The sequence below is a fragment of the Orycteropus afer genome, unplaced genomic scaffold (assembly GCF_000298275.1).
Source record: "Orycteropus afer afer isolate SDZICR_OR568_19922 unplaced genomic scaffold, OryAfe1.0 scaffold00197, whole genome shotgun sequence".
NCBI classification, from domain to species: Eukaryota; Metazoa; Chordata; class Mammalia; order Tubulidentata; family Orycteropodidae; genus Orycteropus; species Orycteropus afer.
Genome location: NW_006921784.1, coordinates 3,514,085 through 3,529,554, shown reverse-complemented (window position 1 = coordinate 3,529,554; position 15,470 = coordinate 3,514,085). Strand labels below are relative to the sequence as shown.

The 15,470-nt window shown below is 43.1% G+C and overlaps 1 protein-coding gene across 1 annotated transcript in view; it reads left to right on the top strand.

The window, feature by feature from the left end:
* TTC28 (tetratricopeptide repeat domain 28) overlaps positions 1 to 15,470 on the top strand; it is an 842,258-nt gene that overhangs the window by 698,675 nt on the left and 128,113 nt on the right. The window contains exon 7 of the mRNA XM_007947946.2: positions 13,642 to 14,983. Coding sequence (XP_007946137.2) covers positions 13,642 to 14,983 — 1,342 coding nt within the window. The remainder of the gene's footprint in view (positions 1 to 13,641; positions 14,984 to 15,470) is intronic.

Genomic DNA, 15,470 nt, shown 5'->3' with positions numbered 1-15,470 from the left:
GGAGGGAGGAACTGGAATACTGTAGTGTTATTTTAAAGTGGACTTAGATTAGTTGTAAATGAGTATGTGAACTCTAGGGCAACCTATAAATTTAAAAAAAAAGAAAGAAAGAGATATAAGTGATATGCTAAGAAAGGAGAAAAAATTGAATTATATAAAAAGCTTAATTAAAACCAAAGAAGACAGAAAAAGATGGGCAGACCATAAAGGAAACAAAGAACCGATACAGTAAATAGAAAATGGTTACAAACATGATAGATATTAATTCAACTATATCAATAATCATTTTAAATGTGAGTAGTCAGAATATATCAATTAAAAGGTAGAGACTGACAGAGTGAATTTAAAAATAACTATGTTGTCTACAAGAAACTTACTTTAAATATAAAACACACACACTCACTGCCGTCAAGTCGAATCCAACTCATAGCAACCCCTCTTTGGATTTCCAAGGAGGTATCATTACAGAAATAGATTGTCCACCCTTCCTTCTGAGGAGTGGCTGGTGGGTTTCAACCAGCAGCCTTCTGGTTAGCAGTCAAATGCTGTAGGCACTATGCCACCAGAGCTCCCACTTTAAATGTAAAGACAGATTAAAATTAAAGGGGTTGAGAGATAGAGACTATGCTAACAGAAATCAAAAGAAAGATGGAGAAGCGATATTAATTTCAAACAAAGAAGATTTCACAGAGAAGAAAATTAGCAGGGTTAGAGGGAAGTATTACTTAATGATAAAGAGGTCAGTTGTCCAAGAAGACAAAACAATCCTCAATGTGTATGCACTAACAACAGAGCACCAAAATATATGAACATTCTTGATAAAACTGCAAGGAGAAGCAGTCATATACTCTCTTATAGTTGGAGACTTCTACACACTCCTATCAGTAATTGATAGTTCCTGCAGGCAAAACATCGTTAAGGATATAGTTGAAATAGCAGCCAGCACCAACAATACACTGGATATAATTGGCATTCATAGAATATTTCATCCAAAAACAGCAGAACACACATTCCTCTCAAGCTCACATAGGACATTGTCCAAGACAGACCACATCCTAAGCCATAAAGTTTACCTGAAGAAATGTGAAAGAATGGAAACCAAAGTATGCTTTCAGACCACAATGGAATTAAAGGAACTAGAAATCAATAGCAGAAAAATATTTGGACATTAAACAACACACTTCCAATAATCTGAACTAAATGAAAACACAACTTACCGTGTTTGTGAGATGCAGCAAAAGTAGCACTTAGAGGAAAATTGATAGCATTGAATGAATATGTAAGAATAGAAATCAACCATCTAAGCCAGTATGGAAACTCTGTACTATCTACTCAATTTCTGTAAACTCAAAACTCCTCTAAAAATAAAATCTGTTACATACAAAACCAAACCTAGGGCACTGAAACCCATTTTCTGTGGGTTCAAAGTCATTTGGTTCAAGTTTACCAGTTTTAGTGGCCTCACGGGGCCCAGGGCTGGAGTCTAGAACATACTCAAAAGTCCCTGAGGAAACTTCTGTCAGCAGGTGCTTCTCCTCTCTCTCTCTCATACAGATTTTGGTAGAATACAGTTGAAAATGTAGGCTGTGACAAGGGTTTGGGGTTTATATTGATTAAATGGCATATCTGTGACGATGTGCTAGGTTTCGTTGCAGTGACAACCGCCCCCAAATCTTAGTAGTTAAAACAACAAAATAATATGTTCATACAGAGCCTGTGGTGGGTTCACACAGCCCTCAGGGCAACTCTGATCCAGGCGTGCTGGAGCACCAGCTTCCTGTACCGGCACCACCTGGAACCCACAGCTTCCATAGTCCAAAAGAGAGCCTAGAACATTGCATTCCAGTTTGTGAACACTTCTGCCTGGATGTAACATTGCTTCTACTCACATTTGATTGGTCAAAGCAAGTCACTTGGCTGTGCCTTTTCAGAGATATGGAAATACAGTTCCTACGGATCTGGATGTGGAAGAGAACCAGACAGTGGGGGACATTGATGCAGTCTAGCACATTCAGGGGCACAAAGGCAAGGCAAGTAGAATTGAGTGGGATGGGACTGGCACCTATGGGACAAAGAGGGTAGGCGGGTTGGAGCTGCTGGGTGATCAAGCTGCTTCAAGTAGGGCTGGACAGTACAGGGAGAAAGGGAGTGAGTGGAACTTGAAAGCCCATAAATGCCATATTATGTGCTCTGCACTTTAGCCTGTGGGCTGGATGGACTCTCAGAAGGTGCTCCAGGGAGGAGGGACTTACCCACCTTTTTGAGGCTCAGCTCCAGGGAGGAGCAAAAGCAACTCAGTGATTCGGCCAGGCACTTGGAACAAAAGAAACATTGGCTTCATCTTGAAACTAACTCTCTGTAACATATTTGGCATTGTCAAAGTGAGAGGGTGCCTTGCCTCTCTTATTGGGATCAAGAATGAAAACCGGACACACTGTGCCTTTTCCAAACAGTGACTAATGGTGGGTCTTGGCCAGGCAGGCCCAGCATATTTTTCACTCTGCTCTGGGCTTCCCCCCAAGTTCTCTCACAGTGGCCTGGTCAGAGCCATCAGGGAGGGCTGTGCCTAGCTCTTCCTACCTCATCATTCATCACTGGCGTTCCCTATCCAGCCACCTCCTTTTTAATAGTTTTAATTATTACTTCCCCTACTTCATAGCACAATTAATCTTTCTCACTGCCTCAGAATTTACAGCTGCACAGGCCCAGGGAATTTCTGAGCTACTCACCTGCTGGCTTGGTCTTTAACTCTCTGAGGGAAATAGGAAGTGGGGCTCCATATGCATTGAAGGGCTCCTGGGCTCCAGGCTGGCTTCTTGTCACTGCTCATTTTGCCCAGGCCTTTGGGTTGGTGGCAGGAAAGGACTACAAGGGAACTGATTGTGGTCCCATATAGCCTCAAGGGGTGCTCAAGCATCCAGGGGTTGAGCAATTACGACCTCTTTATCTCTCTGTCGACTGCACTCTGTTTCCTCCAAGGTTGGTTAAAAAGACAGTTTCCAGAAGAGTGTGTTGGAAGGAGGGAGGGGTGATGTGACAGGGATTTCCTCAATCTTATTACGGCTAGTTCTCAGAATTGCAACAGAAGGGAAGGACAATTGGGATCTGGGACAGAAGTGCCACTGAACTCAGAAGTCACTGAAGATATCCTAAATTGCTGTTGAAGCAAAGGAAGATAACAAGCTAGTCACTTCAGTTATCCTTTGGAGGAACAGGAAGAGCCTGGTAGGTTTGGTGAGAAAAAAGTACAGATGTAATTAAGATAAATGATGGAAGCCTAGATGTGTGGTGGCCTGCGTTCTCCAGAGGTGATGCCCACACAGAGGATTGCATCTGGTTCCTTCTACTGCATTGCTGAGGCTCTCAGGATTTGCTGGTCTCTGCTGTATGCTTCAAGGAGCTCTGGTGATGTAGTGCTTAAAGCATTCAACTGCTAACCAAAAGGTTGGCAGTTCAAACCCACCAGCCACTCCACAGGAGAAAGATGATGCAATCTGCTTCCGTAAGGATTTACAACCTTGGAAACCATATGGGAGCAGTTTTATAGAGTCACTATGAGTCAGGATCCACTCAGTGTCAGTGGTTTGTTTGTTTGGTAATGTATACTTCTCCACTCTCTAGATACAAATTTAGCCATACCATCCATCTGTCCTTACATAGCAGCCATGAGGTTGGTTTGTCACAAAACCATACTAATGTTAATCAAGAAGAATGGGCACAAAGTCAGTTTCACCTTCCACTAGAAGGTGTTCTAGCTGAGAGGAGCGTGGACTCAGGAGTCAGAGGAGCCTGGCTTCCAGTCCCAACTCTGCCATTTAGAGCTGTGTAAGCCTGGTAAGGATCCCTGGCTGCTAACTGAAAGGTTGTTTTGATCCCACCAATGACTCTGTAGGAGAACAGAGCTGGCACTCTGTTCCCACAAAGGTCACAAGTTAGGAAACCCTAGGGGGCAGTCCTGCTGTGTCATCTAGGGTCAGTATGAGTCAGAAATGACTCAACGGCACACAACAACAGGCCTGGCTAAGTTCTTGAACCCTCTGAGTCTCTTAGACCACGATACTGACCTCACTGGAATGTTTTCAGGCATAAACAAGATCAACTAGACCACCAGGCACAGAGGGTTTCTCAGGAAAAGCTTACCTTTCCAAAGAATGCTTGTAGCTGACGTCACATGAAATTATCTGTCATTTAAAAATATTTGAACCTTTGTTATCCTCTGCTGGCAGAAATAATGGAGACTTGAGTCCAGGTGTATAAATGTCAAGTAACCTGAAAATGAGTAAGAAAAGATGCCCCACTGGTTACACTTCTAACCTGGACCCCTTTACTTTCATGCTCTTCACTGCAGCCGTCTGTTTACTAAACAGATCTGTCCATTCCCTCTCATCCCAAGCTGTGAAAGATTTTGAGTACAATGTGCATGCACAGATATGCAGGGCACCTAAAGATGTTCCAGAGTTGGAATAGTGGGCCCTCTGGCAAGAACTGGAGCCACTGCTGTAGGTGAGGATGAGGACTGGGAGGAGCAGTCACGAATATGCAGTGCTGTTTCTATGGAGCAATTTTCTCAGCTGTGTTTGCCAGCTCCTTCCACCTTGCCTCTTTGTTAGACATAAAATCTAAAAAAACTAAAAAACCCAGCACCCTATATTTTAAGGTAATTCAAAATTTAGGGCAAACTAAATATCATGACTGTTAACAAATCACAGCAATGCAAAAAAGTGCTGTGTTGTTTTGAGTCTACATATGTCCTCCTCCCAGTCCCGAGAGTGGTATAGAGGCTGGTCAAGCTGTAGAGCCTGGTGACCAGCTCTTTTCTTTCTCCACTGAGGTCCCAAAGACAGGATGGACTTAACAAGTATGCTCAGGACTTGGTTATGAGAAATTCCTGTTTCCAAAAGGGGCTACTGAAGACTTGGTAGTCCAAGCATCTCTGTGTATGCTTTATTATTTGATTTAACTTTCCATTGTGAAACCTTTCATATACACACACAAGTTGAGAGTATAGTATAAGTGAACCCCTGCATACTCATAATCCAGCTTCAACAATTATCAGCATTTTGGTAATCTTGTTTCAACTGTTTTCATAAACACACTCTTACTTCCCCCGCTCCCAGCTCCACACCCCTGCCCCCACTAGAGTATTTTTAAAGCAAATCGTAGACATCATGCTATTTCATCTGTAAACACTTCTGAGTGTATCTCTAATAGAGAAGAACTTTTAACAGCATAGTTATGTCCCATATCCCACCTAAAGAGACTGATAATCCTTGATGTCTCCTGCTTATTTTGAAATTGGATGGATGGTGCAGCAGAGAACGTGTGGGTCGAGGAGCTGCTGCCTTAGCTCTGCCATGACTCGCTTCCTTTCCCTGGGCCTTGGTTGTGTTGTTTATAAACAGAGCTTGTTGGAGGGCCTCTTCCAGTTCCCATAAACTGTGTTTTGTCTGAAGATAGCTGGATTTGGTTCAGATGGAGCAGAACTCATTTTGTTTGAAAGCAGAGGGAAATAGATGAGCTCTTAAAGCCCCCTTTTGGATTGTGTGTGCCACCAGAGCTCTTAATATTAACACACAGAATAATAATATTTTAAATAGAAGAGGACTCCCATTGTTTGTGGAGGTACACTGAGGCCCTACTTTCATGAATTTGCAAGATAAAAAAGGCAGCCAGAATCCACTGCTAAAGTGCTCGACATTTTAATTTTAATAGAACTTTTTCTGCTTGGCTTGTGTTACTAATTCTTGTCCACAGCTCCCCTGGTCTTGGCTGGTGATGGTTAGTAATAAAAGCAGTTACTAAGTCCCAGGCACTTGTGCTAACTTCTCATAAGCGTGATCTCTCTTGGCTCTCACAACAGCCCTTTGCAGTAGATATTATTATTCCTGTGGCAGTGGCTATGCCTGACCCCTAGGTGGAAGCTTCCTGTGGTGATGTGTAAATGCACACCCGTGTGTCCTTTCTCCAGCTGCCCTGTGAGAACCAGGCTTTGTGAAGATCTTCTGCCCCACTAATCTTCATTTAATTCCCCTCCCTGCAGCACGTCTTCACCTAGCACGCCTCCGCTGACAGGCCCTCTGTAAGTCTTCATCTGAGTGATGGCCCTGGAAAATCAAGCTGTGGTCTCAAAAGGGAAGGAGGATCTGCAGATTATCTCCTCGGCATGTGCACTCACTCTGCTGGCAGCTCTCAGGGCCGCTTTTATGTTGCCTCAACAAAGAGAAAGGCTGCCAAGAGTGCATAATGTTCCGTTCAAAATCCTCCAGGCTGGCAGTGTTGGGGGCAGTAGAGACATGGGGGAGATGAAACAAACAAACAAAAAAATCCCTCTCAGCCAGGTCCAGGTCTTCTTAACCCTGGTCTGTGTGGGGGAAGTCTTTGTGGGGAGAATCATCCTGTGATTCTTTATAGGCCTTTGGAAGTGAAAGGAGGAGGAAGTAGGAGAGAAGAGAGGCTGCACTGGGTAAGCTGGCTGGAGCTCAGATCATTTTGTTATACCCAGCAGGTAGTTTCTTTCACAAATCAATGAACCCTGGGTAGCCATTATCAACCCAACTGCTCCCTATTAACTAGCCCACACTCTAAAGGCCACACCAGGAGAGAGAGAAAGAATTCCTTTCCTTTCACTCACTTGCAAAATATCTGTCATACCATGTGTTGCTATTGTTATTTTTTTTTAGTTTACAAAATAGTTGATGTACACTATTAAGTTTCTCATACCTTTTCTTTGAGATGAATATAACCTAACCTTATTAGTCAGGAAGCAATAACACCAAAAAATTTCCTACAATAATTATAAGCAAACAAAGGCTCCAAGCCACTAAGTGTCTGTCTTAAAGACACTCAGCTGAGTGAGGCTAGAGCCAAGCTTGTAGAATAGGATTTCTGACTTTGAATGCTGTGCCTTTTCCAATATAGTTGCTTTCTAGATGCTTTGCCAGCTTCCTGCAGGATAGAGTACAGGGAGTTGGGGGTGTGGGCCAGGAGGCCAGGTGGATCCAGGTGTCTTTAGTGGGAGGGAACATTTGTAAAAACCAAGCTCCCTCTCTTGCCTTCTCCAAGGGTCTCATTGTCCAGCTTCCGTGTTGCTTCATCTTCTCTCTTCTCATTATTGTCTTAGCAACCAACAAGTGATCATACTAGCTTTCAAAAAAAAAAAAAAAATGCAATAAAATACAAATCTGTGGGGGGAAAAAAAAAATCAGCACAAAGCAATCTCAGTGGAAAAAAGTGTTCAGAGACTCTGTGATGTGGACATGCCTGCTGCCCTCCCCAACTCTGGCTCTGTCAATAACTGTGGACTCCTGGCTGACAGATACTTTGATACCCATTTTAGAAATGCAGAGGTTGAGGCAAGAGGAAGTCAGTGATTTGTATCATCTAAGGATATCTGGAAATTTAAAATCTAAAAGTTTTCTCTTTAGATAAAAGTAGTTTAAGAATACATGCTAAATTTCACATTTTTAGAATTGAAATATTTCTGTCACTAGTAGTTTTTCACCATTTAAAAGTATTCCAACATGAACAACAAAAGAAAAAATAGATGAATTAAAACGTCTGTGCATCCAGGGACATTTCTTAAGAAAGTGAAAAGGCAGCCTACAGAATGGGAGAAAATATTTCGAGACTATATACTAGGTAAAGAATATTTAAAGAACTCCTACAATTCAACAACAAAAAGATAACCCAATTTAGAAAATTGTCAAAGGACTTGAATAGACATTTCTACAAAGAAGACATACAAATGGCCAATAAGCACATGAAAAGATGTTCAACATTTTAGTCATTAGAGAAATGCAAATTAAAACCATGGTGAAATAGCCCCTCACCACCACTTGGATGACAAGTATTAAAAAAAAAAGAAAATAACAAAGTGTTGGTGTGGTGTAGTAAATTACACAGTGTGGCTTTTCTAGCCATAAGTCTTTGTAAACTCCTTGGTGGAATTTGCTGTGACCAACTGAGTAGCTCCTGATTGTTAAAATTATCCACCTGGGGTATTTCTGTTGGGAGCAGCACGAAATAATTTTCTGGGAAGTTTTCTATCTCTCAACAGCCCTTTGTGACCAGGCACGGGTCCTGTGAAGTTTACTCAGTGTGTAGAACTCTGATGTTGGGATTGGTTGGTTTGGGCCACTCTGTCAGGCTCAAAAGGAGCCCTCCTAGAGGCAGAAGGGGGTCTCTCTGCTGGCTGAGAAAGACATGCTGCTGAGAGAAACGTGCTTCTGAGAGACACGTACTTGCTGAGAGAGGGACGCAAGAGACACACACTGCTGAGAGAGAAAGACACGAGAGACTGCTGGTTACTAAGTGAGATGGCCAGCTGTGAAAGACTGAGTGCATTTCTGAATTTGAATTGTAGCCTGTTGCTTCCCTAATAAACCCCATAATCTGTGAGTTCTGTGTGGCCACTGCAGTGAATTATCAAACCCAGCAAAAGGTGGTGGGTACTGTGGAGGAAAGGTTGGTGTCAGGGGTGGTGAAAGGGCTGGAGAGAGGCAGCATGTCTGGCCTCACAGGAATAGGCCTTGGGCTACTGATGGTGATTCTTTCTTCCTCTTGTGTGGTTAGAGGAGGTCAGAAGATGCAGCCTTCTTGCCCCTTTGGCAGTTGGTGAGGATGTGGGGAAATGTTTGGAACCTTCATGCATTGCCAGTGGGAATATAAATGGTACATCTGCTATGAGAAACAGTTTTGTCCTTCCTCAAAAAGTTAAGCATAGAGTTACTGTATGACCTAGCAGTATCACACCTAGATATACACACAAAAGAGTTGAAAGCAGGAACTCAAACAGCTATGTGTACAACGATGTTCATTGCAGGGTAACATTGCTGATGTTCATTACTCACAATAGCCAAACAACTCAACTGCCCGTCAGTGGATGAATGGATGAACAAAACATGGTAGAAACATAACAGTGGGATAAGTTTGGCCATAAAGAAAGATGAAGTTCTGATACATGATACAACATGGATGAACTTTGAAAATATTATGCTGTGTGACATAAGTCAGTCACAGGACAAATCTTGGATGATCTCACTTCTTTGTAAGATCTAGAATACACCAATGCAGAAACTAAAGGAGGTTTGCGGTGGTAGAGATGGTTAGCTGCCGTAGGGTCGTCTCCAACTCATGGCGACCTTATGTACAACAGATGCAACAGTGCTCGAGCCTGCATCACCCTCACAATCACCAGCATGTTGGAGTCCATCACTACAGCTATTGGGACGATCTATCACACTGAGGGTCTCCAAGCCCTCATTGGCCCTCTGTTTTAGCAAACATGATGTCCTTCTCTAGCAGTTGATCCCTTCTGATGATACATCCATAGCAAACAAGTCAAATGGTGCTCTGTAATGATCTATATGGTTTCCCTTGGCCAATTGTTGGAAGTAGACCACCAGACCTCCCTTCCTAGTCTGTGTCAGTATGGAAGCTCTGCTGAAGTCTGTACACTGTGGGTAACCCTGCTGGTATTTGATATATTGGTGACATAATTTCCAACACCATAGCAACATGCAAGCCACCACAGCATGACAAACTGACAAGAGTTTCTAACCCTGAGTTCTGAAAAACTCCAATTCTTTGAGCTGACTCTTGGATTACCAGTGACATATCTAACCTTGGGGGAGTGACCAGACTCCCAAGAATGTTATTTCTCTAATTGTATCAAAGTTCAAAAATACTTTTATTAATTTTTAAACCAAGAGTATGTGTTCATCATAGAAAAAAATATAAAATACAGATCAGCAAAAAGAAGCTGTAATTCTACCACCCAAAGACAACTACTGTTAATAGTTAAATAAACTTTTATGCAGTATGAGTATGTATAAATGTAATCATGTGTGCATACACACATCCTATTTTTATTCAAATGTATTCGTTTTTAACCATATATCCCCTTAACAATATATTGTAAACTTCTACCAAGTGTTAATAAATAAACTTGTACTCACCATTTTTAATGACACCATGTTACTACATTATATGAAACATACCATGATGTATTTATTTTTAAATTGTGAAATATTTTACTCATGCAAGAAATATACATAGAAAAATTAGTTTAACTTCTCCCACCTCAGGAATTCCTTTTGCTGGGGACATGGATGGGATAATTTCAGTAACTAATACAGATGTACCTCGGCAACATTGCAGGTTCAGTTCCAAACCACTGCAATAAATAGAATATTGCAATAATACAAGTGAGACAAATTTTTTGTTTCCCAATGCATATAAAAGCTATGTTTACACTAGTCTGTTAACTGTGCAATAGCATTATGAATAAGTTTGAAATACTGTGAGAATTACCAAAATGTGACACAAAAACAGGAAATGAGCACATGCTGTTGGGAAATGGTGTTGATAGACTTGCTCAACCCAGGGTTGCCACAAACCTTTAATTTGTAAAAAAAACAAAACAAACAAAAAAAAAAAACACAGTATCTGTGAAGCACAGTAAAGTGAAGCACAATAAAACAAAGTATACCTGTACTTGAATTCCATGTTACCATTTATAATGTAAGGAGTTCTGGTGGTGTAGTGCCTAAGGCATTTGACAGCTAACTAGAAGGTTGGTGATTCAAACCCGCCAGCTGCTCCATGGACAGAAGATGGGGCAATCTACTCTGTAAAGATTTACCGTCTCAGAAACCCAATGGGGGTTGCTATGAGTTGGAATCGACTCGATGGCAGTGGGTTTGGGTTTTTGGTTGGGTTTATAATGTACTTGCACATACATTATTTAATTTGATGCTCATTACCACCCTCTAAGGTTGATACTGTGATTATTATTTTCCTCATCTTATAGATGAGCTGTTGTTGTTGTTGTTATGTGCCATCGAGTCGGACCCAACTCATAGCAACCCCTCCTTGGGTTTCCGAGGCGGTATCACTGCGGAAGGAGATTGCCCAACCTTCCTTCTGAGGAGTGGCTGGTGGGTTTGAACCGCCAGCCTTCTGGTTAGCAGTCAATGCCTTAGGCACTACGCTACAAGAGCTCCTATAGATGAGCTAAAAGAGGGTAAATGATTTATCCCATACCTGAAGGCTAAACCCCAAAAAACCAAACCCATTGCCACTGAGTAGAATCTGACACATAGCAACCCTACAGGACAGAGCAGAACTTCTCCAAAGAGTTTCTAAGGCTGTAAATCTCTATGGAACCATACTACGACATCTTTCTCCCACAGAGAAGCTGGTGGGTTTGAACTGCTGACCTTTTGGTTAGCAGCTGAGCACTTAATCAAAGCTCCATCAAGGCTCCATCCTAAATCCAGTTAACGTGAAATGGAAGGCTGAGTCCAGTGACCAGGCACAAGCCCTGTGACTTGGCAGACCTTTGGAGCTAGATGTGGAAGACGTCAGAACCAGCAAAGCCACCTCAGCACCCCCACCCTGCTGCCCACATCAGTGTTTATTCCATGTGGTCATATTGTTTGTTTCATGACTGCCTCCTGTATGACCTAGTGGGCTCTTTGAGGAGACTACTGTTAAGTTTCTCTCTCTAACCCTTGTGCTGCCCACCACAGGACTTCCTGTTATCAGTTGCCATTGATTTAGACTCACAGTGACCCCATGTGTGCAGAGTAGAACTGATCCCCACAGGGTTTTCAAGTTGTGACCTTTCAGAAGCAGATTGCCAGGCCTCTCCTCCAACGTGCCTCTAGGCACTGCCAATCTTTTGATTAAGCCCCGTGCTTCACCCTACAATACCTACATGAAAAATGCACAGTTAATGTTTGATGAGTGAGAAAGGGAATGAATGAGGCTAGATTTTGAGAGATTGTTGTTGTTTTTAATGAGGTTTTAAGAAGACATTTTAATAAGAACAGTAGGATGTGTGTATAGACACATTTACATTTATACATATGTATACTGCATAAAAATTTAACTGTTAACAGTAGTTGTCTTTGGGTGGTAGAATTACAGTTTCTTTTTGCTGATCCATATTTCATATATTTTTCTATGAGGAACACATACACTTGGTTTAAAAATTACTAGAAATACTTTTGAATGTTGATACAGTAAGAGAAGTAATATTCCCAGGGATTGAGACTGTTGTTGTTTGCTACTGAGTTGATTCTGACTCATAGTAACCCTATGGGGTCATACTGCCCGATAGAGTTTCCTAGGCTGTAATCTTTCCCCTGTAGAGCTCCTGGGGGATTCCCTCTACCAACCTTTCGGTTAGCAGCTCAGCACTTAACCATTACAACTCTAGGGCTCTTTAGTTTAGTTTTCTTTTGAGATACCTGCATTTTCAGTTCAGACATTTTAACAACCCATGTTGATATTTTCATTATGTGTATTTTTGTAGATTTTGGTCACCATCACAAAGCTCACAGGCTGATGCATGCATGTGAATATGTGTTCAAAGCCAAGGGCAAGGCGATCTGTATTTGCAAACTAGATTCCCTCTGTCTTCCCAGTTCCAGCCCCAACCTAGGGTCAGCCAGGCTTGTCTTAATGCTACCTTCCAGGTTACTTTTATGCTATCCCTCACTTGAATCTTGAACTGCTTCTAACAGCAGTAGCTCAACTTAGCAGCTCTAGCATGGTTTATTAGGATTGTTGAAAGTGCTCTTACTGTTGATCGTATCACAAAATGAAAAGAAAATTTAAAGCAAAGATCATCCAGATCTCATCACCTACCAAGACAACTATTTTCTATTTCCACCTGCTTCCCTCAAGTCTTGTCTGTGTACACAGGTTGATGTTGATGTTGTCATCTTCTGCAGTGTCGTCTTCTGCTATTTCCAGTTAATATTGTCTCCGTGTTTCACCATAGACTTCATAATTATATTTTTAATGACTGCATAATCCTCGGTTGAGTAGATGTACCAGAATTTACTTGTACAGTCCCCTGGTGTTTGGCATTGAAGATTTTCCGGTAATCTGTGCCCTGCCATAAGATTGTCACGCATGTAGCTTGCGTGTCTGCTGACAGCTGCTCAGGGTGTGTTCCCACATGGAGGACTACAGGTCAGTCTTGACCATGTTTGTTGTTCTTATCCTGCTGCTTCTGGACAGGTTGTCCCAGTTATTGTCCCCAAGGGTCCGTGTGTTTACCAATTTCAGTTCAGTCTCCTCATACAGGGGGCCATTTGCGTTTGTTTGCTGAATTAGTAGAAGTTCAGTGGTACTTCAGGGTTGCTTTATTTTCCATGCCTTTGATTATTAGAAGAGATGAGCATTTTCCCCTGTGGTTCCTCTTTGTGTTTCTTTGGATGGAAGTTGCCTGCTTCTACCTCCCCTTCTTGGCCTGTGTTAGTCCACTGGGCTCTTGATTGTTTTGAAGCAAGCTGAGTGAAATCTTTACATACAACAGCTACTGAACTTTTTCATCCATGTTTCATATATTTCCCAGCGTCGTGTCTGCCTTTTAATTTGAGATATGTATTTGTAACACAAAGATTTTTATTTCAGTAATCAAATCTGCCAGGGTTTTTTTTTTTCTGTTGCTTCAAGGCAGAGGAAGCTGTCTTCTCTTTGAAGAGCTGATAAATATTTAATTCTACCTTCTGTTATTTTAAATTCTTTAATTCATCTGAGTCGTCTTTTAGTATAAATTGAGTTGCAAATGAAAATGTCCTAATGAGTTATTCCAACCTCTCCCTGCTCTTTTATTTTCTTCTTCAGGAATAATACACCAGATGAAGGGGGATTACGACACCGCCCTGAAACTCCACAAGACCCACCTGAGCGTCGCCCAGGAGCTGAGTGACTATGCCGCCCAGGGCCGGGCCTACGGGAACATGGGCAATGCCTACAATGCCCTGGGCATGTACGACCAGGCGGTCAAGTACCACCGGCAGGAGCTGCAGATCTCCATGGAAGTGAACGACCGCGCCTCCCAGGCCTCCACCCATGGCAACCTTGCCGTGGCCTACCAGGCCCTGGGCGCCCACGATCGGGCCCTGCAGCACTACCAGAACCACCTGAACATTGCCCGTGAGCTGCGAGACATCCAGAGCGAAGCGCGGGCCCTCAGCAACCTGGGCAACTTCCACTGCTCTAGGGGAGAGTACATCCAGGCCGCGCCCTATTATGAACAGTACCTCCGGCTCGCTCCTGACCTTCAGGACATGGAAGGAGAGGGCAAGGTCTGCCACAATCTTGGCTACGCCCACTATTGCCTTGGGAACTACCAGGAGGCCGTGAAGTACTACGAGCAGGATCTGGCCCTGGCCAAAGACCTTCACGACAAATTGAGCCAAGCAAAAGCCTACTGCAACTTGGGCCTAGCGTTCAAGGCTCTACTGAATTTCAGCAAAGCTGAGGAGTGTCAGAAATACCTACTGTCCCTGGCCCAATCCCTGAATAATTCCCAGGCGAAATTTCGAGCCCTGGGGAACCTGGGCGATATATTCATCTGTAAAAAAGATATCAATGGTGCAATAAAATTCTATGAGCAGCAGCTGGGCCTGGCTCACCACGTGAAAGACAGGAGGCTGGAGGCCAGTGCATATGCGGCCCTGGGCACTGCTTACCGAATGGTCCAGAAGTATGACAAGGCCTTGGGCTATCACACACAGGAACTGGAGGTCTATCAGGAGCTGAGTGACTTGCCAGGGGAGTGCAGAGCTCATGGGCACCTGGCTGCTGTCTACATGGCCCTGGGGAAGTACACAATGGCCTTCAAGTGTTATGAAGAGCAGCTGGACCTCGGGCAGAAGCTGAAGGATCCAAGTCTAGAAGCCCAGGTCTATGGCAACATGGGCATCACCAAGATGAACATGAATGTGATGGAAGAAGCCATTGGCTACTTCGAACAGCAGTTGGCCATGCTGCAGCAGCTCAGTGGCAATGAGTCTGTGCTGGACAGGGGCCGGGCCTACGGCAACCTGGGGGATTGCTATGAGGCCCTGGGGGACTATGAGGAAGCTATCAAATACTATGAGCAGTATTTATCAGTTGCTCAGAGTCTGAATCGCATGCAAGACCAAGCCAAGGCTTACCGGGGCCTAGGAAATGGACACAGGTAAAAATGACAGTGGGCAATATGGTTGATAAAATTGCAAAAAGAGCAGTGGTGACAGTAAGAGCAACTTCGTGTCTGCCTGGGGGTTCATTGACTGCAAAACATTTTCATGCACATCATCTCATTTGAGCCTTCCAACAATTCTGTGAATTAAGTGTGTGGTATTGTTATGCTTAAGGAACTCTGGTGGTGTAGTGGTTAAGACATTTGGCTGCTAACCAAAAGGTTGGTGGTTCTAAACCACCAGCCACTCTATAGAAGAAAGATGAGGCAGTGTGCTTCTGTAAAGATTTACAGTCTTGGAAACCCTGTGGGAGTTGCTATGAGTCAGAATCAACTCAATGGCAGTGAGTTTAGTTGGGTTATTATTACCCTTATGTTATGGAAGATAAAACTGAGGCCCAAGGAGGTTGGTTTAATGCCCCAAGATGGCACAGCTTAACTGGGACAACTAGGAGTCAAACCCAGGGCCCTCTGACTCCAAATG